This window comes from Podarcis pityusensis (assembly GCF_964106645.2).
Source record: "Podarcis pityusensis genome assembly, chromosome: 5".
Classification (NCBI taxonomy): domain Eukaryota; kingdom Metazoa; phylum Chordata; class Lepidosauria; order Squamata; family Lacertidae; genus Podarcis; species Podarcis pityusensis.
In genome coordinates, this window is record NC_138032.1 from 12,234,135 (window position 1) to 12,260,008 (window position 25,874).

At 46.4% G+C, this 25,874-nt stretch overlaps 1 protein-coding gene across 1 annotated transcript in view; it reads right to left on the reverse strand.

Annotated features, from left to right (window-relative positions):
* Positions 1–267: 267 nt before the first annotated feature.
* Positions 268–25,874, reverse strand: part of NAALADL2 (N-acetylated alpha-linked acidic dipeptidase like 2) — a 547,930-nt gene continuing 522,323 nt past the window's right edge. Inside the window, exon 14 of the mRNA XM_081008376.1 lies at positions 268–1,163. Coding sequence (XP_080864502.1) covers positions 965–1,163 — 199 coding nt within the window. The 3' untranslated portion in view covers positions 268–964. The remainder of the gene's footprint in view (positions 1,164–25,874) is intronic.

Consider the following 25,874-nt stretch of genomic DNA (forward strand, 5'->3'; position numbering starts at 1 on the left):
GTGATACAGAAAGGTGGGTGGGCTGCAGTTCAACTGAGAAAGTAAAAGACTATGGATGCATGTAAATTCAGCCCACTAAAGACGTGCACTGGTTGTTAGCTTCATTTCTCCTGCAGCAGTCCTCTCATTTGCCTTCATGGAACTCAATGCACTTATTATTATTATTATTAATAATAATAATAATAATAATATACCGCCCTATACCCGGGGGTATAGGCAAGGGCTTAAATACAAGGCTGATATATATCCATATATATATATATATATATATATATATATATATATATATGGGATTTCTTGTAGAAAAAAAGATTTGCCTGTATCTTTAATATTTGGAAGCTGCCCAATATGTTTCAGATCTGTTCTGTTTCACCCCGATTCAATTTGTTATTTGAGTCCAAATCTGATCTAAATCCAAAGATCTATTTCCCCCCACATTTATGAGGATGTTGAGTCTTAATCTCCACCCCCCTTTTCAATAAAGCAGATGAAATTTTCAGAAATATACCACCTTATATCTAAGCACCTGCCTAGTGAGTACATGGACTTCCATGAAGATGAACAAGAGGGCTTCTGCAAGGAGGACACAGCCCTTTGTCCTCTTCTGACAGTCACAGCAAGCTAGTCCTTTGCTTTGCAGTCTACTAGCTTTCGTGGGCTCATTTACAAGGCTGATTTTGTGTGTACCAACACATTCCAAAGAGTTAGCTTTCCTCCATATATCATTCGGAAATAGAAGTACATGATAAATTGTCAACAGTGCAAAAGGCTGCTTCAGATTTATCTAACTGTACAAAATGGTGCCGTGAAACAGGGACTCTTTTAAAGAGTCAAAAAACAAAAGAAAGGAAAGGTTTCAACCACATACAATTTCTGGTCCAGCGCAGATTTTTCCTTTGCAAAATGTAAACAAAGCTCTTCCCTGTGTGTATGTGTGTGTGTACACGTGAAAGAGACAGATTCCTCATTTGCTTCCCAGTAAGGCAGCCTCAAAGACATTGAGTCCTGCTTTGAAAGAAACCTGAGCTGAATTGAGGCTGCTGAGCACTTTTGACAAGGCTGCTTGAAGAGTCTCATTTGACTGATGCAGCTTGCAGTGTTCCACCGCCTCTAGCAGTACTGAAAATTGGTGTGTCCTTTCATCCAGCCTGTAAAGGATGTTTCTGAAAAAGAACAATAAGAAACAGTAAATGCTTGACTCAAACAGATGAAAACTGGTATCTGAAATCATCTGAAATCATCGATGATGCCCCCAGGTGGCAGCCACGTTTTACAAATGATACACATTACCTACTGTAACATTAACCCGCGGCAAGCTCAGAAGTCGACTGTGTATATTTTATCTGCCTTCCCAGAAGTGTGCCCCTTCATCGCTCCAGGAGCGTACATCTACAAATCTTATCAAAGGAAACATCGTCAATCAGGATGAAATATATATCACAGCCCCAGCCCCACGACATCCCACTAACATTTTCTCATTGAGAAGAATAACAGCCTGATCCCCATACTCAATAGTTCTTTCATCTCACCGGGGTGTTCCCCATCCCCAAGGAACTAATGTAAATCTTACACGGTTGTAAGTACAGCCATGCAACACCTCCCCAAAGATTTTCCCAAATATTATTGCCACGTCAAAAAGTAATATTGTGTGTTTGGGACAGTGAACCACAAAATTGGATACATAATTTTCACAAGGGGAGGATTTTCTGAAATGTTAGTTTATGTGATAGTTTGGTTCGTGGATAATGCACAGTGGGCTGATTGGTTAGCTGTAACATACAGAGTGGGGTTGTTTCTTAATAGAGTTCCCCATTCCAAATCAAATGGACTACTGACTTGTGATAAAGTGTTTTGATAGAGAAAACTCAGAATAACTGCAAGACCAGAAATAGTGCTTTAACTACTTTGCTCAGACCCAGAGACCTCCCCCCTAAATAAACTCACACTTGATTCAAATTTTAGTTTTGGTTTTTGGCAGAATTTAGGCCACAACTTTATTGATTACAGAAAGTGAGTGGTTGCATAGGATCTGGTTTGACTAGCTCCCTGCACCCTTGCAGGTAGCACTGACCCAGAGCTCTATCATAGGTCAGCCAAGGGTGAACACCTGAGGTAGGCAGAAAGCCCTGGAACAGGCTATGTCCACTCCCCAGATGCTCCCATGGACTCAGGCACAGGCACAACCCCCTCTCGGAGGTAGACCAAACCAAGTTGAGTCCCTGAATTCCTTTAACGGAATACACTTCACATAGGGATTGTGAGACTGTTCTCCCTTCCCTATCACCTGAACCAGTGCCTATCCGCAATCTTACAAGTTGTGACGATTTGCTACGCGGCAGACGAGACTCAAATGACAACAACCAATCCGCCAAGTGGGGGAAATTCCTGCTGTGCCCCTGCCCCAACGACAGACGACACACAATGGCGTAGCAAGGTCAGTCACAAAAAGCCCTAAATATAGGGAGAGGTGGGCAAGTGTTCCAATGCATGAGCCAAAAGAGGAAGCTCTGGGTCACGTGCATGGGTATAAATAGGTCCCTCGGTCCGTTTAGTCAACTCCCCATTGACCAGATTAAACCCAGCAATGAGGGACCTACCAATCAGGTGTTGTGACTGCCCAATATACCCACCCACAACCAGGAGGTCAGTCTCCAGGTCTCACTGCAACACGTGCCCTCTTTTAGGGAGGACACACTTTAGCCACAGTGCTTGATAAAGCATTCAATGTATTTCTGTTCTCAGAAGAATGTAAGAAAAACCCTGCTGGGTCCGCGGAGCCAGAGGCTCATCTAGTTTGGCATTCTTTTCTCACTTTGGCCAGCCACATGCCTATGGGAAGCTCACAAGTTGGAACGGAGAGCAACAGGGTTCTCTGCACTTGAGCTCTCCAGCAACTGGAGAATGGAGATAGAACATAGGCATCCTCACTTGTAGCCAAGGATAGCCTTTTCCACTATTAATTTGTCTAGCCATCTTTTAAAGCCATCCAAGCTGGTGGCCATCACTACATCTTGCGAGAGTGACTTCCACAATTTAGCTATGCACTGTGTGTGAAGAAATAGGGGAGCAGGTGGCGCTGTGGTCTAAACCACTGAGCATCTTGGACTAGCTGATCGGAAGGATGGCGGTTCGAATCCACACTACGGGGCGATCTCCTGTAGCTCTTTCCCAGCTTCTGCCAACCTAGCAGTTCGAAATCACGCTAGTGCGAGTAGATAAATAGGTACCACTCCGGTGGGAAGGTAAACAACATTTCAGTGTGCTCTGGTTTTCGTCATGGAAACCGTCCGTTGCACCAGAAGTGGTTTAGTCATGCTGGCCACATGACCATGTGAAGAAATACTTTTTTTTGTCTGTCCTGAATCCACAACATTCAACTTCATTTGGTTTCCCTGAGTTCTAGTATTATGAGAGAGGACCCGAACCATGGATTCATGTGGCAAGAAAGGAGATTCCAAAGAAATATCTGGAAGAACTTTCTGACAGTAAGAGTTGTTCAATTGTGGAACAGACTCCCTCGAGAGGTGGTGGACTCTCCTTCCTGGGAGGTTTTTAAGCAGAGGTTGGATGGTCATCTGTCATGGATATCTTGTTGAGATTCCTGCATTGCTGGGGTTAGGAATAGATACCCCTTTTCAAAAAGATTTTTAAAAAAGAAAATTGGAAATTATTTATGTCAGCAACAACAGCAGCAAGAATTATATTAGCACAAGCTTGGAAGACGGAAGAAATGCAATGAAAGAACAATGGCAAGGGAAACTTATGGAATATGAAGAACTGGCAAAATTAACAGATAAATTACATGAAAAGGATAACAAAGACTTTAAAAGAGAATGGGAACCATTTACAACATACATGAAGAAGCAACATAAAGAATTGGACTCACTGGCAGGGTTTGAATAAACAAACACAATTGTATATAACAAAAAGTAAGATTATATGTATGGGGAAAATTTTTGGGAAACAACACGCAGGGTGAGTAATATGGAGATGAAACAAAATGGGAATATGAGGGATGTCCAGGGGAGGCGGGGGGGGGTTAATATGGAAAACTGTTAGAGAAATATTGTTAGAGGATGTATACATGGAAACACACACACACACACACACACACACACACACACACATTTGAATAGATACTCCTTGGGTTCCCTTCCAACACTACAGTTCTATGATTCTAATGTTTTTGGCTTTTGGTGTTTTATTTGTGTTTGTTTTAGTTTTCATGAGCCTTCTTGAGTTCCAGTTCTGGGGGAAAGGCAGGATACAAACAAGCAAATGCGTGGAGAAGCAGCTGCCTTGTGGCTCAGATTCTTTGTGTGCATGAAGTGGGGTGGGGTATAGAGAGCAACCTTCAGCCATGTGTCCCCAGATGCTGTTGGACTACAACTCCAATCATTCCCAGGCAGCTCAGCCAGCGGTCAGAGATGATGGGAACTGCAGTCCAACAGCAACTTGAATCACAGAAGGGGAGCAGGAAGAGCCACAAGACCTTTTTTCCTGGAAAGCAAGAGAACTTATAGCTAGATGTCAGCTGTACAGACCTGCCAGTCCCTGTGCAGTGATGCAAACCACTTCAAGGCATTCTGCAGGAAGTCCCAGGTGCCCTAACTGAAGGCAGCCTGGATTATAGAGATGGAAAAGCAAGGTAAGCTGAAGAACGCTGCTTGAGAGGGTGAGAAAGCAGCAAGGAGATGGAGAACAGGAAAGGGCTCCCAGTCGAATGGTTCCACTGTTACTCTTCAAAGCAAAGCTATTATATGTCTCTTGTTGTAAGCACAGCAGGATTAAAAGCATTTTTGGAAAAGAAGCAAAAAAACAACAACCCAAAAACCCCTACTCAGTTGGTTTCCACTAGGCTTTGGTGGGTCTGTTAGAGCAGGTAATAAATGTTATCTTAAAGCAGGTGTAATCATTATCCTAATTAGAGCAGTATGTAAATATCATAAATCTCTACCCAGGGGCACCTTTGATTGTAAACTATATTGTGTGATGTTAGAAAATAATGGTGGAGGGGGGGGAGAAGGTTGGTGAGCGATTGCAGGCAGGAGTTTATCATCAAACACATACAAAGGAATTCATAAAATGAACGGACAGAGGAGGGGAAAAAATAACAAAAGAAAGCAGCTCAGCCAAGACACTCCATTAGTAACTTAATTACATGACAGGCCCAGTGGCAACTCCAAATTAGTAATAAAACTGCCAGCGATAGTCACCCAGAAGACTACCAGAGAGTATTTTCTGCAGATCACTATCGGAGACATCTAATTACTATTCGAAGAGAGGGATTGGCTAAAAAAAAAAAAAAGTGACAGGTTAAATGGCAACTTAGAAAGTGCACTTGGAAATGCTTCCTTTAGAGTCTCCTTTGCATAAAGGCCATAACTTACCCCACAAAGACACTAAAACCAGCATAACGGAAACATTTTAAATTCTTCGCTGCCTCTAAACCGTGGTTGGGTGTAAATACATCATTGTAGCTGGGCGCTGGAAAACATATAGGACAGAGATGGAAAGTCTGACCAATGCTCTCCCTTCCTCAAAATTCTTTCAGCAAGATTGGCCAACCAGGTACCAGGGTCAATCTTTTGCTTTATGAGCAGCTAAAATACAATGTGTCAACGAATACAGACACAGTAAGAGCTGTTCAACAGTGGAATGGTCTCCCTCGCGAGGTTGTGGACTCTCCTTCCTTGGAGGCTTTTAAGCAGAGATTTGATGGCCATCTGTCATGGATGCTTTAGTTTAGTTTCCTGCATTGCAGGGGGTTGGACTAGATGACCCTCAGGGTCCCTTCCAACTCTATGATTCTATTATTTAAGCAACAAAAAGCTCCAAAACATCCAGCAGGGGGTTGTCTGCCTCCTGCAACCCTTTGAAGTCTTTGCAATAATTAATTACTGTTGTGACGGAAACAGCATGACGACAGCTCAGCAGTAATGTTGCCATCGTGCTGTTTCCAACATCACAGTGCTATGTTGGGACAGCAGGGGTAGTTTCTACATACATCCCTCTGTCCTCTGATGTCATGGGCTGGCTGGATGCAGAAGACTGGTGGGAGGCACCAACTGGGGAACCCCCAGGGGAAGAAGGTTCAGAGCCAGGGGCATTGGTGGAGGAACAATGATGAGTGATCAGAAGGAGAAGAGGGAAGAGACTGGGGGTAGGAGGAGGAGGAGAAGTTGGAAGCAGATTAATGAGCACAAAGAGGCTGGAGCAGAGAGCAGACCAGAATCAGAAGAAGGAGGATGGGACCAGGAGACAGAGATGAGCTTGGTTGCTGGAGTCCAATGAGTCTTCACCTCCCGTCTCCCAGAACACAGAGAAAAATGAGGAGGGGAGAGCAACGGGACACGAGACGAGGGAGCCTTAGATGGCTTGGGAAGGACCCAGGGAGAAGGAGTCTTAGAGAGAGGTGGAAGGCAAGGACCTTCCATCCACACAACCACCTCATTGGGGCAAGACCTACTGGGAAGAATTGCTGTGATCACTAGAGCCAGTAGGGAGTCTGGCTTGAGAGTCTGTTAGGCCTGGGCAAGTAAAGATGCTCAGAGGGCCACATTTGGCCCTCAGGCTTGAGTTTCCCCACCCCTTTGTTTAGAGTTGTGCAAATTTGGGGTTTTCATAGAAAGCCCCTGTTTGGTGGGACAGAGGTTTGTGCAGATGCTTTCTGCAAACATTCACTTTTTATCTGATTCACAATGTTATGTGACGTCACAATGTTGTGCATCGGGTAGCAATCAGAAAAGATGACAGGATGACATCATTGTGACTTACGGCAAATGAGGGCAGTGGAACACAAGGGCAATGGAAATAAATGGACAAAACCTTTGACAAGGAATGCGAACAAATCGACGAAAAGCAGGGAGTGTTTCTCAGCGCTGCCCAAAATTGGCTCTGCTTTAGTTTACAGCTACAATCCTGCCTGCATTATTGCAGAAGAAAGACCACAGTACCAAGAATTCCAACAAGGGCAAAGCTAAAAGGCAGAAGAAAGATTTAAGAAACCGAGGGGCATAGGACATGAATTTAGAGCATGGGAATATATCAAGCTGCCTTCTAATGAATCAGATCATTAGTCCACCTAGTCCAGCACCATCTGCTCCAAATAGCCATGGCTCTTCAAGGTCTCGGACAGAGGTCATTCACTGACCTGCATTCTTAAGTTCCTTTTAACTGCTGATGCCAGGAACCGAACATGGCTCTCTCTGCATGCAAATAATCTGCTCTGCCAGTGATCTGCAGGCCCTTTCTGTTCTTCTGAGGGGCTAATTGGAGCCAGCCACTGGAGCTCCACATAATGGCCCTTCTAGTTCAGCATCCTGCTTTTACAGTGGCAGACCAGATGCCTGTGAGAAGTCTGCAAGATGGACGTTGATCACAACAGCACTCTTCCCACCAGCAGTTCCCAGAAACTGGCAATGCTGAGTTGGCCACTAGATGGGAGTAGGAGAAAAGTCTGGGGAAAATACTCCTAGCAATCCTCAAGGGAAAAGGGCAGGGTATAAATAGTGGTGCGATGGGTTAGTGTGTCTGGCAGTAAACAGAAGGTTGGTGGTTCGAGCCCACCCACGGATGGTCATGGGCAGGTTCCCAGCATTTGTAAGGGGTTGGAGTAGATGACCCTTAGGGTCTCTTCCAAATCTACAATTCTACGAAATATAACAATAACAACAACAACAACAAAGCACTTGCTGTTTTTATTGTGTCTTAGCAGAAAATAATAGAAGAATTTGAGGCACCAGAAAGCTACAGTCCTCTTTCTGTTGACCACAGTTGTTTGATGGCCATAATTCTTTGTTATTTACGTGATTAAAATGACATCAGCCCAATCCCTATGCCTAATCATTTCAAAATACCTCCCTTCAAACTTAACCATTTTGATCGCATAAGTATAATACACAGTCACTGCAACCCGCACAAAGAGATTCTTAAAAGGAAAGTGCAATGCATTATTGATGACACTAATGAAATTACTACACACATCACTCATCCTTAATGGGTCCATTTCAATGACACATCATAGCAACCCGAAAAGTACAGCGCCAAACTGGGAAAAGTAATTAATAACGCCAGACAGCAATTCTGAAGGAGATAAAACCTCTTCATGGAGCTGACAAATCAGCCTTAATAAACTAAGGCAAAGGTACATACAAAAGGAATTTTATTAAAAGATGGGGAGGGGAGACCTTCCACTGTCTTTATGAGCCATTTCTGTGACTGAAAAATGTGCTCGTTTGGTGATAGAAATAATGGCCCTCTATTCAAACATTGTTTCTCATTAGCTGAAATGGGCATGGAATAAGACCCATACCAGCCAGAAAGTAACATGTATTATGCCACGTCTTAAATAAATCAAACGAGATAATGCCAAGCCTTTGCAAATGGCTTAAACTGTAATATTCCATAATGCAAGAACTAATTTTATTTTTTTGATAATGAGGTTGAACTATTTCAGGGGTTAAGCTGAGGCAGCAGTGGGGGTATTCTGGAGTTTACATGCTCCTCCGGAATGGAAAAGGACCAGAAGGGAAACAGGTGCTGGATTCAACAATGGGTGCAAAAGGAAGTGGGTGTTGCGTTCACAATGTAGGGAATGGGCCAGACAGCTAAGTCTGCCCTCATCTGCTTCTGCTGGAACTCACCAAAAGGCAAGCAAATGGAGTGCCCAATTGCTTCACATTCCCCTGCTTAACAGCATTCAAAAGAGTGAAGCCTTCCTGCACTCTTGAGTCTGCTGGTATTGAGGGATGGGTCAGACATGCTTGGTGCCCTGCCCACGGTTTCTGCCCACAGGTGTTGAATTAATTATTGGGGAATCATTAAACGGCATCACTTTATTAAAATACAACCTTTTTGAATTTGGCACCATCTATAATTGTGGATTGGGCATGAGAAAAACACTTAACTTCATATCAACCTATATTTTCCCAGACTTATCATATGCACACAAAAAGCTGAGTTTCCTGTAGACAATATTTTCATCAGATGACGGTCTTTAATTTCCCCCCAAACATTTATTTATTATGAAGCATTATGAATTGCATCTATGACTGGCCAGCTCAGAATATTGATACAGACCAGGTAAATGGTCCACCTCTAGTGACAGCATTAAGATTTGTACATTGACCACTGAAGAAGACCTGTTTTGGGTCAAAACACCTCTGCTTCTCAGTATTACTGCTGATCACATGACTGTTAGTTCTCAGAATGATTGCTAGTACTGTATATGAGTTTGAAGACTGCATTTAAGAAATCTCATTTGTATGTTTTACAGTATGCTCACCAGGGCAAGATGGTTTCAACATATTATACCAATCCTGAACTGACTGCACTGGCTGCCAGTTAGTTTCCAGGCCCAATTCAAAGTGCTGGTTTTGACCTATAAAGCCTTAAATGGCTAAGGACAACAATATCTCAAGGACTGCCTCTCCCTATATGAACCAACCCGGAACCTGCAATGATCATCCAAGGCCTTTCTTTGTGTGCCTCCTTCATGAGAGGTCCAGAGGGCCGCAACATAAGCATTCCCTTGTCATGAAAAGCACTCCTTTTCAACCAGGCCTTGGGCTGATTAACATCCTTTACCCTTTTAAATGTGTTTGTGGGAGTGGGTCAGAGGGATGGGAGTTACTGGTTTGTTTAGTTCTTCTTCTTGTTTTTATTATGTATTCTTGTATTTTTATGTTGTAAACCACCCTGAACAAAGGGCACTATGCAAATTTAATAAATAAAAATATCAATAATTTTGGGGAAAGGTTAAAATAGAATCTTTTAATGTATGTATTGCACTGTTGTTGTTTAGTCGTGTCCGACTCTTCGTGACCCCATGGACCAGAGCACGCCAGGCACTCCTGTCTTCCACTGCCTCCTGCACTTTGGTCAAACTCATGCTGATAGCTTCGAGAACGCTGTCCAACCATCTCGTCCTCTGTCGTCCCCTTCTCCTTGTGCCCTCAATCTTTCCCAACATCAGGGTCTTTTTCAGGGAGTCTTCTCTTCTCATGAGGTGGCCAAAGTATTGGAGCCTCAGCTTCAGGATCTGTCCTTCCAGTGAGCACTCAGGGCTTTCTTTCAGAGTGGATAGGTTTGATCTTCTTGCAGTCCATGGGACTCTCAAGCGTCTCCTCCAGCACCATAATTCAAAAGCATCAATTATTCGGCGATCAGCCTTCTTTATGGTCCAGCTCTCACTTCCATACATCACTACTGGGAAAACCATAGCTTTAACTATATGGACCTTTGTTGGCAAGGTGATGTCTCTGCTTTTTAAGATGCTGTCTAGGTTTCTCATTGCTTTTTCCCAAGAAGCAGGCGTCTTTTGCAGTAGTAATCAACAAATCTTATTATTGGTGTGCACCCCTAATATATACACATGCTGAATGCAGAGGGTGAGGAAAATGGGGCAAGTGACAACAGGTCTTGAGTAGCTTGCATTCATGCTACTGCTGCATGCATTAGGTGGATTTATGGTTGGAGTGTGATGAAAAGAGGACTGTTGTCCTTTGTTATGGCACGCAGGAAGCTGCCTTGTAACGAATCAGACCATTGGGTCCTCTAGCTCAATAGTGCCTTCACTGATTGGCCGTGGCTCTACAGGATTCCCATACAGGGGCATGTATCAGTCCTTCTTGAGATGGCAGGGGTGGGACCTGGTACCATGTGAATGCAAAACAGATGTTCTGCAGACTGAGCTCCAGCCCTTGTCTCTTAAAAATATCTGGAGAGGCATAGGACTTGGCCACACTGAAGCAGCCCAGATGATTCGAAGAGAATATTTTCCATCAGGCCACAAAACCAAACCCTGAACAACTAAACCTTATGTATCTTGCATGTGTAAATAGCTTAGTGTAATTATGTAGATCTTAAAAAAAAAAATCACCATAAAGATTTAAAAGGAATTATTTTATATTTTAATGTAAAAGCTACTTACAGAATATAAAAGCTACTCTGCTCTTCCCTAAAACATTTGTGAAATAATGATTTAAAAAAAATAATAATCAGTGAATTACGAGTTATGGTGAGATGCTATTGACAACCGCTTGACATTGAAATGTAAAAACCACTGAAATGCTTGTCAAAACCAGGTACAATTATGGCACATGCTGTTCTGCTTCCCATGACTACAGCTATATTTGTCCAAAAGTCAAATATGTTCATATATTTAAATTAATTCTCCCTCTTTCTTTAGCTCATTGGCTTACCCTACTTAATGAAACAAATCAGCCACCAAAATGAGAGGTTATTAAGACTGTATGCTAAATAGCCTTTTTCTAAATATACACTTGAAATATACACAAGGCACAAATAGGATGGTGTTTCCTCAGGAAATGCAGGCAAATGCAGGATGGTTATTAGGTTATTATTATGCATGAAAACTAAAAGAGGTGTTGGTAGAGCTCTCCCCCTATGAAATGGTTCCTCCTTTCTGCTTCTGTCTGGCCAAGATCCAGAGCTATAGCACAGGACCATTATGTCTGTTGCTAGAGCAAACCATTTCACTCTGCAAGTGGGAGAAGCAGATGCTTCACAGCATATATAATAAACTTTGCACATACCAAACTAGCTTGCGGTGTTGAATGAACAAGTATTATTCCACACAGAGAAACATTAAAATGCTATCAGTAAAATAGCGCTGAGATTAAAATTCTTACAGCCGCAATCCTATGCATACTTACTTGGGAGTAGCTTTCATGCAAATATTACGTCTGAGGCAGCCTGCACACGATTGCACGGGACAGAAATAATGGTTTTCGTTCGAAAGCTGTGATTGGCAGAAGGGATGTTTCCTACATCTCAGTGTCCTTTCACCTTTTCCATTTCTGCCTATCTTGGCATTAAGCATTACATAGGAGGAAAGGCAGCTAACAGATTGAGGTTGAATCCTGACAAGACAGAAGTACTGTTTTGGGGGGACAGGGGGCGGGCAGGTGTGGGGGACTCCCTGGCCCTGAATGGGGTAACTGTGCCCCTGAAGGACCAGGTGTGCAGCCTGGGAGTCATTTTGGACTCATAGCTATCGATAGAGGCGCAGGTCAATTCTGTACCCAGGGCAGCTGTCTGCCAGCTCCATCTGGTACGCCGGCTGAGACCCTACTGTCTCGCCAGAGTGGTGCATGCTCTGGTTATCTCCTGATCGGAGTACTGTAATGCACTCTACATGGGGCTACCTTTGAAGGTAACCCAGAAACTACAACTAATCCAGAATGCGGCAGCTAGACTGGTGACTGGGAGTTGCTGCCGGGACCATATAACAACGGTCCTAAAGGATCTTCATTGGCTCCCAGTGCGTTTCCAAGCACAATTCAAAGTGTTGGTGCTGACCTTTAAAGCCCTAAACAGCCTTGGTCCAGTATACCTTAAGGAGCGTCTCCACCCCCATTGCTCAGCCCAAACACTGAAGTCCTCCTCCAAGGGTCTTCTGCTGGTTCCCTCACTGCAAAGAACCAGGTAGAGGGCCTTCTCAGTAGTGGCCCACTCCCTGTGGAACAGCCTCCTTCAGATGCCAAGGAGATAAAGAACTATACAACTTTTAGAAGACATCTGAAGGCAGCCCTGTATTGGGAAGTTTTCAGTGTTTGATGCTTTATTATGTTTTATATATTCTGTAAGCCACCCAGAGTGGCTGGGGAAACCCATCCAGATGGGTGGGGTATAAATAAAAAAGTTGTTGTTATTGTTGGCGGCGGCGGCATCATCATCATCATCATCATCATCATCATTATCATTATGTTCCAGCAGTGGAAGCACTAGTGGGGGCATTTATTTTTATCCAGAAGTCACCATTGCTTTTTTGACCTCCCTCTGTTTAGGCTTCATAAAACACTCAACCTAGGAAATTAGTCTACATTATGAGTTGCTTTACACTAGATTAGTCTCAAGTGCCTTTCAGGGCAAGAATAAATCAATGACCTTTTTTTAAAACAGCAACAACAACAATAACACAAAATCCATACATGATAACCCCTGAAGCCAAATCAGAGTGAGGGCAAAGCACAGGCAACTCCCATTTTGTGCACATTCAAAGAACGCATGACTGTGCATTCTCAGGACACTTTTGGACCAAGAAGAGAGTGTAATAGGGGTGTAACAGGGGGTGGGGTGGGGCTTATACACACTTCACTGATGCACACAATGATCTGAAATGCAACCCCAGCACAAATTGGAGGTTGCCTATATAAAATGGCACTCTAGAGCATAAGGGAGGTGATTGCTACCAGGGCCACTGGTTAGTGGAGGGTATTTGCACAGCTGCCTTTGCTAAAATCTCCCTTCCTTCCGTCTGTTTAGCAGAGCGGCTGAGCACTATCATTACAATAAAAATATTTTTAAAGAAATTAAAAAATTATAATAAATTGTTTAAAAGCCTAACTGTGTGCTCCTGTAAAATCATGTAAAAAAACCCAAACACACCCAATAATAATAATAATAATAATAATAAATTTTATTTATATCCCGCCCTCCCCAGCCGAAGCCAGGCTCAGGGCGGCTAACAACAATAAAACAGTACAAAAGTACAGCACAAACAACACTCTAAAATCATTCATTATAAAATTAATTAAATTCAAGCCACTGGCCACCATTGGGCCAGAGCTCCGTGAAGATTGCCAAGGGAGGGAGTCAGGCTGTGCCCTGGCCAAAGGCCTGGTGGAACAGCTCTGTCTTGCAGGCCCTGCGGAAAGATGTCAAGTCCCGCAGGGCCCTAGTCTCTTGTGACAGAGTGTTCCACCAGGTCGGAGCCACAGCCGAAAAAGCCCTGGCTCTAGTTGAGGCCAGCCTAACTTCTCTGTGGCCTGGGACCTTCAAGATGTTTTTATTTGAAGACCGTAAGTTTCTCTGTGGGGCATACCAGGAGAGGCGGTCCCATAGGTATGAGGGTCCTAGGCCGTATAGGGCTTTAAAGGTTAAAACCAGCACCTTAAACCTGATCCTGTACTCCACCGGGAGCCAGTGCAGCTGGTATAGCACCGGGTGAATGTGATCTCGCAGCGAAGACCCCGTAAGGAGTCTCGCTGCAGAATTCTGCACCCGCCGGAGTTTCTGGGTCAGTCTCAAGGGCAGCCCACATAGAGCGAGTTACAATAATCCAGTCTGGAGGTGACCGTCACGTGGATCACAGTGGCTAGGTCAGGGCGAGAGAGGTAAGGAGCCAACTGCTTAGCTTGGTGGAGATGGAAAAATGCCACCTTTGTTATAGCTGCAATCTGCGCCTCCATGGAAAGGGAGGTGTCGAAGATTACACCCAAACTCTTAACGGACGGTGCTGGCACTAATTGCGCCCCCGCAAGAGATGGGAGTTGCCCCCCAAATCCCATATCGTCCCGTCCCAGCCACAGGACCTCTGTCTTTGAAGGATTTAGCCTTAACCGGCTCCCACGTAACCATCCAGCCACAGCTTCCAAACATCTGGTCAGTGTGTCTGGGGCCGAGTCAGGATGGCCATCCATCCTCAGATAGAGTTGGGTGTCATCGGCATACTGATGGCAACCCAGCCCAAAACTCCGGACAAGCTGGGCCAGGGGGCGCATAAAGATGTTGAAAAGCATCGGGGAGAGTATTGCACCCTGAGGTACTCCACACACCAAGGAGTGGCGCGATGACAATTCCCCCCCAAGCGCCACCCTCTGCCCCCGACCAGAGAGAAACGAGCGCAGCCATTGAAGGACTGTGCCCTGGATCCCCATGTCGGCAAGGCGGTGGTCCAGAAGTTCGTGATCGACCATGTCGAAAGCTGCTGACAGATTAAGAAGAATCAGCAGCCCCGACCCGCCTCAATCCAGCTGTCTACAAAGATCATCTGTTAGGGCAACCAGAGCCGTCTCGGTCCCATGACCAGCGCGGAAGCCGGACTGGAATGGATCCAGAGCCGATGTTTCATCCAGAAACCCACCAAGCTGTTCAGCAACCGCTCTCTCAATCACTTTACCCAGGAACAGAAGATTCGAAACCGGGTGGTAATTGGATAGATCTAAAGGATCTAATGATGTTTTCTTTAAGAGCAGGCGCACCACTGCCTCCTTCAGTTCCCCTGGGAATGTCCCCGTGCCAAGGGACAAATTGATGATGTCCCCCAGGAGGGCCCGCACCTCGTCTGGACACGCTCTAATCAGCCAAGACGGGCACGGGTCGAGAGGACAGGTGGTGGGCTTTCCAGCTCGGAGGAGTCTGTCCACATTGGCTGGGGATATCCTGTTGAAGTGGTCCAATACTGGACCCGAGGACAGTCGAGGGGCCTCCAGTTCCTTAATTGTATCCAAATTGGCAGGGAGGTCATGGCGGAGCAATAATAATAATAATAATAATAATAATAATAATAATAATTTATTATTTATACCCCGCCCATCTGGCTGGGCCTCCCCAGCCACTCTGGGCGGCTTCCAAAAGAATATTAAAATACTATAATACATCAAACATTAAAAGCTTCCCGAAACAGGGCTGCCTTCAGATGTCTTCTAAAAGCCTGGTAGTTGTTGCTCTCTTTGACATCTGGTGGGAGGGTGTTCCACAGGGAAGGTGCCACTACCGAGAAGGCCCTCTGCCTGGTTCCCTGTAACTTGGCTTCTCGCAGTGAGGGAACCGCCAGAAGGCCCTCGGTGCTGGACCTCAGTGTCCGGGTAGAACGATGGGGGTGGAGACGCTCCTTCAGATATACTGGACCAAGGCCGTTTAGGGCTTTAAAGGTCAGCACCAACACTTTGAATTGTGCTCGGAAATGTACTGCGAGCCAATGTAGGTCTTTCAAGACCGGTGTTATGTGGTCTCTGCGGCCGCTCCCAGTCACCAGTCTAGCTGCCGCGTTCTGGATTAGTTGTAGTTTCCGGGTCACCTTCAAAGGTAGTCCCACGTAGAGCGCATTGCAGTAATCCAAGCGGGAGATAACCAGAGCATGCACCACTCTGGCGAGGCAGTCCGCAGGCAGATAGGGTCTCAGCCTGCACACCAGATGGAGCTGGTAAACAGCTGCCCTGGACACAGATTTGACCTGTGCCTCCATGGGCAGCTGTGAGTCCAAAATGCCTCCCAGGCTGCGCACCTGGTCCTTCAGGGGCACAGTTACCCCATTCAGGACCAGGGAATCCTCCACACCTGCCCGCCTCCTGTCCCCCAAAAACAGTACTTCTGTCTTGTTAGGATTCAGCCTCAATCTGTTAGCCGCCATCCAACCTCCAACCGCCTCCAGGCACTCACACAGGACCTTCACTGCCTTCACTGGTTCTGATTTGAAAGAGAGGTAGAGCTGGGTATCATCCGCATACTGATGAACACCCAGCCCAAATTCCCTGATGATCTCTCCCAGCGGCTTCATGTAGATGTTGAAAAGCATGGGGGAGAGGACAGAACCCTGAGGCACCCCACAAGTGAGGGCCCAGGGGTCTGAACACTCATCCCCCCCACCACTTTCTGAACACGGCCCAGGAGGAAGGAGCGGAACCACTGTATAACAGTGCCCCCAGCTCCCAGCCCCTCAAGACGGTCCAGAAGGATGTTATGGTTGATGGTATCAAAAGCCGCTGAAAGATCCAGCAGAACTAGGAAACAGCTCTCACCTTTGTCCCTAGCCCACCGGAGATCATCAACCAGTGCGACCAAGGCAGTTTCAGTCCCATGATGAGGCCTGAATCCCGATTGGAAGGGATCCAAATGGTCCGCTTCTTCCAGGCATGCCTGGAGTTGTTCAGCAACCACTTGCTCAATCACCTTGCCCAAGAATGGAAGATTTGAGACTGGGCGATAGTTGGCTATTGTGGCCGCATCTAAAGATGGTTTTTTAAGAAGCGGTTTAATAACCGCCTCTTTCAGCGGGTCTGGGAAGGCTCCCTCACGGAGGGAAGCATTCACCACCCCACGAAGCCCATCGCCCAGTCCTTCCCGGCTAGCTTTTATAAGCCAGGATGGGCAAGGATCAAGGAGACAAGTGGTTGGTTTCACTCGTCCAAGCAGCCTGTCCACATCCTCGGGGGTAACAGATTGGAATTGATCCCACACAACTTGACTAGACAGGACTCTAGCACTCTCCCGCCCCAGCCCTGCTCCCACGGTGGAGTCTACGTCTTCTCGAATCTGAGCGACTTTATCTGCAAAAAACTTTGCAAAGTCATTGCAGGAGATCATGTGGCCCGTACTGGGCCCCGATGTCGCAAGTGGTTCCGCTAAATTGCGAACCACCTGAAAGAGTCTCCTGCTGCTGTTTTCCGCAGATGCAATAGAGGCGGTGAAGAAAGTCTTCGCTGTCGCTATCGCCACTTGGTAGGCTCGACATTGAGCTCTAACCCGTGTCCGGTCAGATTCAGAATGGGTTATCCGCCACCGGCGCTCTAGCCGTCTCAACGATTGTTTCATTGCCCTCAGATCCATGGAAAACCATGGGGCTGTCCGGGCTCCATGCAATCGGAGAGGGCGCTTTGGAGCCAAACAATCAATAACCCTGGTTAACTCCACATTCCAGCAGGCCACCAGGGAATCAGCTGAAAGGCCATCAACATGGGATAAAACATCCCCTACCACTCTCTGGAAACCATTTGGATCCATTAAGTGGCGGGGGCAGACCATCTGAATCGGTCCCGCCTCCCTGCAGAGGGGAAGGGTCGCAGAGAAGTCCAGTTGCACCAGGAAGTGATCTGACCATGGCACTTCTTTGGTTTCGCTTTTACTTAGTGTCAGATCACCAACATCCATAGAGGTGAACACCAGGTCTAAGGCATGCCCGTGGCTATGAGTTGGGCCAGACTTATTCAGGGACAGCCCCATGGAGGCCATGCTTTCCACGAAGTCCTGAGCGGCCCCTTGTAAGGTCGTGTCGGCATGGATGTTAAAATCCCCTAGGACAACCAAACTAGGTGTCTCCAGGAGGACATCCGCCACGACCTGAAGCAGCTCAGGCAGGGAATCCTTGGTGCAGCGGGGAGGTCGGTACACTAATAGGAATCCTGTACTGCCCCTATTGCCCAACTTCCAGAACATGCACTCAGAGAACTGGGTCTTTCCAATAGGACGCCTGGTGCAAACTAATGACTTCCTAAAAATCACTGCACCCCCCCCTCCCCGCCCACAAGGCCTGGGTTGCTGTGCGTAAGAGAAACCTGGTGGACAAGCAGCGGCAAGGACGGGCCGATCTGCTTCATCCAACCAGGTCTCTGTCACACATGCTAGGTCAAATCCTCCATCCACAATCAGGTCGTGGATGGCAGTGGTTTTATTCATCATTGACCTGGCATTGCACAGCAACACTTTCAGGTCATGTGGGTTTCCCTTGTTGATTCCAGTATCCTTCCGGTCAGGACCAGACCTGGAGGCAGGGATAGTCCTCAGACAACGACTAAGCCTGCTTCCTCGGTAATGACATGGTCTGGTCTTGGCGTAACTCCTCCTCCTACCCATGATCACTGAGATCGGTTGTCCAAGTGCATCCCCCCCTGTGGAACCTGCGCCAGCCATTTTGTTTGCTGGGACCCACTCCCAGGCAGCCCTGACCCCTCCCCTTAAAATCAAATTAAAGCCTATACAAAAAACAAACTAACAGAACAATAAAACTATAAAAACAAAAAACAAAGTTACAAACACAACATAATTAAATTAAACAAATTCCCACACCCAACTAAACACCCACCCCACCCCACACACGAGGCCTCCCTGGAGCCCCATAAGCTGCGGAGGTGAGTATGGGGCCCGCCCCCAGGCCCAAGGTGGAGAATGGGCTTGCAGGGGGAGTGGTCCTCCCCACAAACTCACGGCAGAGCGGCAGCAGCAATGTCCCGAGGCCTCCTTGGAGCCTTGTTTGCTGTGGTGAAGTATGGGGCCCACCCCCAGGCCCAAGGTGGAAAAAGGGCTTCAGGGGGGAGCGGTCCTCCCCAAGACTCACTGGCAAAGCAACAGCAGCAATGTCCCGAGGTCTCCTTGGAGCCTTATATGCTGTGGTGGAGTATGGGGCCCGCCCCTAGGCCCAAGGTGGAGAATGGGCTTGCAGGGGGGAGCGGTCCCCCCACAAACTCACGGTGAAGCGGCAGCAGCAATGTCCTGAGGCCTCCTTGGAGCCTTATATGCTGAGGTGGAGTATGGGGCGGGAGCGGTCCTCCCCAAGACTCACCGGCAAAGCAACAGCAGCCTTCTCCGCAAAAAAGCTTGCAAATGCCTCACAGCTGTGGGTCAAATTGTTATTTAAATTTGGCTGTCCCTCAAGGGACGTTAAAGACCTGATTATACTAAATAATTGCGCCGGGCGAGAGCTAGCGGATGCAATGGAGGCCGAGAAGTAAGACTTCTTAGCAGCCTTCACCGCCATCTCGTAGGTTTTCATAAAAGCCCTATAAGATGTTCTTGAGGCTCCATCACGGGCACCCCGCCATACTCGCTCTAGCCGTCTGAGGTCCCGCTTCATTTTCCGGAGCTCCTCGGTAAACCAGGGAGCCCGGTTTCTGCGGGGTCGCAGAGGGCGCTTAGGTGCGATCTCATCGATGGCTGCCAGGAGCTGGATATTCCAGCCCTCAACAAGCTCAGTCAATGAGTCGCCAGGGGGAGCAAGGTCCCGCAAGGCTTGGCGGAATCTATCAGGGTCCATCAGCCTCTGCGGGCGAGCCCAAATCGGCTCGCCACCTAAGCAGGGTGGGGGTGGAAAGTCAATCCTGGCTTTCAGAGCGTAGTGATCAGACCATGGCACCTTCATCGAAGGAGACATGATCACATCTATACCTACGCCAAAGATCAAATCCAGCGTGTGGCCTGCTTGATGTGTGGGGCCCAAAACAAACTGGGAGAGCCCTAGTGTCGCCATGGAAGACACCAGGTCCAGAGCCTGTGAGGAGGGAGTGGCATCAGCATGGATGTTGAAGTCCCCCAATACCAATAGGTTAGGGAACTCCAAGGCCCAGCCGGCCACTGCCTCCAATAGGCCTGACAGGGTGGCTGCTGGTGCGCTAGGTGGCCGGTACACCAGCCAGACAGCCAAGCTCTCCTCGGAGCCCCACACTAGGCCAACACATTCAATGCCGGGGTTCGATGGCGATGGTAGAGCCCTGAAAGGACAATCTTCCCGGATTAATAATGCCACCCCTCCCCTCCGGCCCACAGTCCGCAACTGGTGGAGGATGGAGAAACCCGGGGGTGCCATCTCTCGTAAGGTAACTGTTGCCCCTTCGCGCACCCAGGTCTCCGTCACACAAGCCAGGTCGACCCCCTGCGAGATAAAGAAATCTCGCAGGGTGGCGGTTTTGTTGCCTATAGACCTGGCATTGCACAACAGCAGTGACGGAGGTGAGTAATCCTTGCTCACCCTACCCTCATCCCTCGGGATGGGGCGCAGATTGGAAGGGGTACGAGCATATCCATATCTCGATCTCCTTCACCTATAACATCTGCCCCCACCGCCATGATCTGCAGAATGCCAAATTCTATGCCTAGCAGAAAAGCACTTTCTTGTAATTATACATTCCATCTTTTCACCGTTTCTTAAGCCCCGGCTTTCAAAGGATAGAGAAAGAAACAAGAAAGCCTTAATAAAGGAGCTGGTCCCAGCCACATATTTTACACCTTGTACCTTATGAGAACAACTCCATTTGGGAACAGGAGCTATCAAGAAGCAATCTGAGAAAACTGGAGCAGATAGTATTGATTTGAATGGGATTATGCACTAGCAAAGCACTTGAACCTCACCTCGCCTCATTGAAATCAATGAGAGCCTTGTCATAGCCATCAGCAGGGCGAAAATACTCTGTAAGTCTATTGAAGCAGCTCACAAAGTGACATTAGAACATGCAGCCGGCTGAGCTTACAGCAGAGTCTCCTTTGCAGTTGCCAGGGAGAAATCTGCAGCTTTCTTCTGTCCCTTGAAAACAGTGCATTTCGTTTTGGGAAATGAAGTACAGCTGGCTCCTCCAGCCTGTGTATTCCCCAGCTTCTTTACCTGCTTCTCTGTCCTGCTGACTGCAGTGAGCAGGACTTCAGGTGTGCTGCAGAGCAGGTGAGAGAGAGAGAGAGACACAGATGAAAGGACCAGGAAAGGAATGGAGAAGGTAAGCCACTGATGGCTTGCCCCTTGCTGCATCTGCAGTTGGAGAGCAGGTTGTAGGTAACCTGTGGCCCTCCAGGTGCAGTTCAACTACTGTTCCCATCAGGTCTGGATTGTCACTTTTTGAAATATAGCAACCCTAGAAAATGGCTTCTCCATGAGAACCAGGAAGTGACCTCTCCAGAAAACAGAATGACTCTTATCTCTGTGTCTGCCATCTCCTGAGTGACAGGGACACTGTTAGGCAGTTGAATGTCCATATGTACTCCACGAGTCTGCCCCTGCGGCTTGATGGAAGTAGAAACTGTCTCTCGTGCCTTGTTACAGTGCCGTTTCTATGGGGATATACACTCGGTATTTATTACCCCTGCTATGCAAAAATCTCCAAACGAATCCGAACTTCAATGTCTAAAATCCCTGGTAGAGGACAAGGATCCTGAGATCACGTGAAGGGTAGCCAAATTCTGTGTGATTGCTGTAAAACTTAGGGAACAAGCTGTGCTATCATAATGATTAAGGTTTTAAATGAAAATTTTAGGTTATATGTTAGTGACTAAGTTTTAATTTATATATTTTTTAACTGTTGCTATATCTGTATTGTCCCTGTTATACCTAATTGCAAATTCAAATGTATCCCTATCATGTTTTATGACTTCCTTGATATTGTATGTGGGCTGGAACTGGTCTGTGACCGAAATAATAAAATTCAATTCAGTTCATATGTGCTCCATCCCTTTCCCTCCTTCCCTCCCACCTCTCTGCGTGGCCCTGGGAGCTGGCAACCCATGCTAAGCCACTGATCTGGAGCACCACAGGATCTTGATTCCTGTTTCAAAGCAGGGATGGTTAAAGCCTGGTTTTGATATGGGGGGGGTTGTTAATGACCACCCCCACCTATTTAAAGAACCCACCTATTTAAAATTAAGCAGAGCAGAGTAGTTTAGACTTCTCTATCCAGTCCATCACCTTGAAGCGATACAAATCACCTTTCTGGCCATTAGAGGAATCAGTTGCTGAGAAGGAATAGGGCAATAACCCCACACCTCAGCTTATTGGCATAGACCAGCAACCACAAGCAGATTTTGTTCTTTCATATTTCAGAGGCACCCTGTGCAAGGCCAAAATTCTGTGACCACCCCTCGCCTTCCATTCTGTCATAGTTGTGGCGCCCTGTGGCACCCCCTAGGCTCAGAGCCCGGTGTGGCAGAACCGGTCAGGTTCCCCTAATCTGTCTATGTAGCAAAGGAGTGGAGACTGTGTGCCTGTTTGAGCGCATGTCTGCAAGAGTGTGGGTGGCCACACCAAGGGTAAAAAGGGGGGGCCTTTGAGCAATAAATAAATAAGTAAATAAAACAAAAATGTTAGCCACCTCTGTTTTAAGTGGACAGTGCCTGTTTTCAGATTGTGACTCAGGATAGACAAATCTGTGAATTATGGTTTCTCATCTCCCCCCCCCCCCATTTTAAATTCAGTTCAGTTTGACAATGCTAAAGAAAGCATGAGAATCTTAGAATAACTCATAACATAGACATTTTTTGCTAGCAATCAATAGAATACATTTTTTCTATGTAACTTTCTGTAATAGATGCACTTTTGTGCTTGCTTTCTCCTAATATTTGTATTCTTGCACACATAATTTTGTGTGTGGGGGGGTACGCACTGAAAAATTAAGAGAAGTCCAAATTTCAGTGGGTGGTTATGTTTCAGTTTGTATTTTGGTTCAAGAATTGTGGATTAGGTAGTTCCTCATTAAAATACAAACAAAATCCATTTTTTCCTCCATCGTAACCTGGCAACCTACTCTCCCGCCATGTAGCTCTTTTCTTTCAACTGAAGTTATGAGCGTCTCCTCTCCTTCCTTGGTCCATGCTATGCCATTGCATTAATGGTAATGCAGATTCACATTTGATGACGCTAACATATTTGTAACCCGTATGTTGTGCACAGAGAATCTCAGGCCTTCCTTGTGGTTCTTCCAAGGCTCTGAAATAGTTTACCAGAAGAGGTTCAAATATGTATCTCACTCCTCGAGAAAAGAATGCAAAGCACATACTTTGGGGTTGACTTTGGGCAGTCAGTCATCCTACTGTTGGTTGTTTTTATTGTATTCTGGTTTATATTCTTTACTGCGGGCATTTTATCTGATAGTTTCTATTACTGGTATTTATCACCTCAATCTCTCAGAGAGGTGGCTTACAAAGAGTTAGAATAAAGTATAAACAAAATTTACACACACAAATAAAATATATTTATTTCCTATCTTAAAAGGGATTTCGATTATTCTCCCATCCAGGTTTCTGACCCAGTCTGCACCATGCTTAGATTCAGCCCAGCTACAGCACAGCACTTGACAGAAGTAGAGAGCAGCCTTTACCAAAGGTGTCATGGGCTCTGAAGACACTTGAACTCAGGATGAAAGGGAGAAACGTGCTAAGAGGAAAGCACACTTGGCAAACCCTCACCATGATCAACTGCCGCCTGGAAACCTATGTTCCCGCTGTGGAAGAATGTGTGGATCCAGAACTGGCCTCCACAGTCACATATGGACTCACTGCTAAAACCCAGTTTTGGAAGACAATCTTACTCGGCTACGAGTGATCGCCAAAGAAGAAATAAGAGTATTAGCCCTGCACAAATGTAAGATGGGGGACACTTGGATTGTACATGTGAAAAGGATCTAGGTGGTTTAGTAGACCACAAGTTTAACATGAGTCAACAGTGAGATGCAGCAGCAAAAAAGAGCAAATATTACTCTAGGTGGCATCAACAGAAGTATAGTGTCAAAAAAGCGTTTCAGGAAAACATGTTCGAAACTTCATAAAGGGAAATCACATTGGCAAAAGACGAGACTCCACAGGGCCATCTGGTATCACAGTGTTACAACACATATAAAGTGATTTTTCTTTAGCAATGTAGCTGAGTCCCCAGTCAAAGGAAGTCATAAAGGTAAAGGGACCCATAACCATTAGGTCCAGTCGTGACCGACTCTGGGGTTGCGGCGCTCATCTCACTTTATTGGCCAAGGAAGCTGGCGTACAGCTTCCGGGTCATGTGGCCACCATGACTAAGCCGCTTCTGGCGAACCAGAGCAGCGCACGGAAACGCCGTTTACCTTCCTGCCGGAGCGCTACCTATTTATCTACTTGCACTTTGACCTACTTTTGACCTGCTAGCTTGGCAGGAGCAGGGACCGAGCAATGGGAGCTCACCCTGTCATGGGGATTAGAACCGCCGACCTTCTGATCGGCAAGTTCTAGGCTCTGTGGTTTAACCCACAGCACCACCCACGTCCCTCATAGACGTAGTCATAGTCATAGTCCCTCTCTATTCTGCCTTGGTCAGACCACACCTGGAGTACTGTGTCCAGTTCTGGGCACCACAATTTAAGAAAGATATTGACAAGCTGCAATGTGGGTAGCGGAGGACAACCAAAATGACAAAGAGTCTGGAAACTGAGCCTTATGAGGAGTGGTTGAAGGAGCAGGGCATGTTTAACCTGGAAAAGAGGAGACTGAGAGGAAATATGATCACCATCTTCAACTATCTAAAGCAGGCATAGGCAAACTCCAGCCCTCCAAATGTTTCGGACTACAATTCCCATCACCCCTGACCACTGGTCCTGTTAGCTAGGGATGATGGTAATTATAGTTCCAAACATCTGGAGGGCCGGAGTTTGCCTATGCCTGATCTAAAGGGCTGCCTCATGGAAGATCCTATTGATTCTGATATATCTGGAAGCTTCAGTTCCATCCTCCTTACCCGTGGTATCTGGATTTTTAATAAGATTGCATTGTATTTTACTTAGCTTTCTAAATCTAGCCAAATATGTTACTTCTGCTACCACTGAACAGTTATTTAGCACCCACCGTAAACTGTGCATGCAGATTAACAAGCTATTTATATTTTCTTCCTTTAAATATTGCCTAGGTTAGGCTGGCTGCCGAAACAGCTTCTCGATACTGCTATGTATAAAGTTTCCTTTTTATCCATATCACATTCCTGCGAACATTCATCAAGCTATTTGAATACCATTAATACTGTTACTCAAGCAACGCTTCTTGCATTATCTGTTGATACAGATGGTAGCAGCAATGACACAGCTTCTTTAATAGAAAATATATTTGCAGTTGAATCTCCAACCTCACCAATGTCAAAATACAAACAAGAAGCAATATATTTCTCAAAAAAAAAATAAAAAAATCAATAAACACTAGACGGGAGAAAGAATAGCACCAGTTTCTCTCTCCCCCTCCCCACCTCTCTGGTTATGTCTAGATCTCAGGTAGCACCAAAATATAACTAGAAAACACCATTTTGACCAGGGGTCAGCAACGTGTGGCCCATGGGCTAGATGCGGCCCACGGAGACCGTTTCACCAGCCCATGAGCCACCCCCAAACCGAGCTGCCTGCTCAGCGAGTCCCCCGCACACTGCGCTAAACCAGCACAGCGTGGCGCAGGGACTCGCCGAGTGGCGCCAGAAATGGCATCTACGCATGCACAGATACCAGAAATCACATCTGTGCATGTCCAGATGCCGAAAATTGCTTCTGCGCAGGTGCAATTTCCGGCATCTGGGCATGCGCAGAAGCGATTTCTGACACTACAGACATGCACAGATGAGATTTCCGGCATCACGCTGCACCAGTCCGGGAGTGATCCTGCCCGACCCCTGATTTTGACCATCCCCTGTGCCATGAGCTCAATGAAAAGCACTAATACCGACTGATATCCCCCCACTCTTTGTCCTACTTAACCACCTTTCAGTTATGGGATATTTTGTTGGCATTACTTATAAGACGGTGACACCATTAAGGGTGGACTTCAGGTTCTAAATCTGGGACCTTGAAGGACTCCGTGTGACTGCCAGAGAA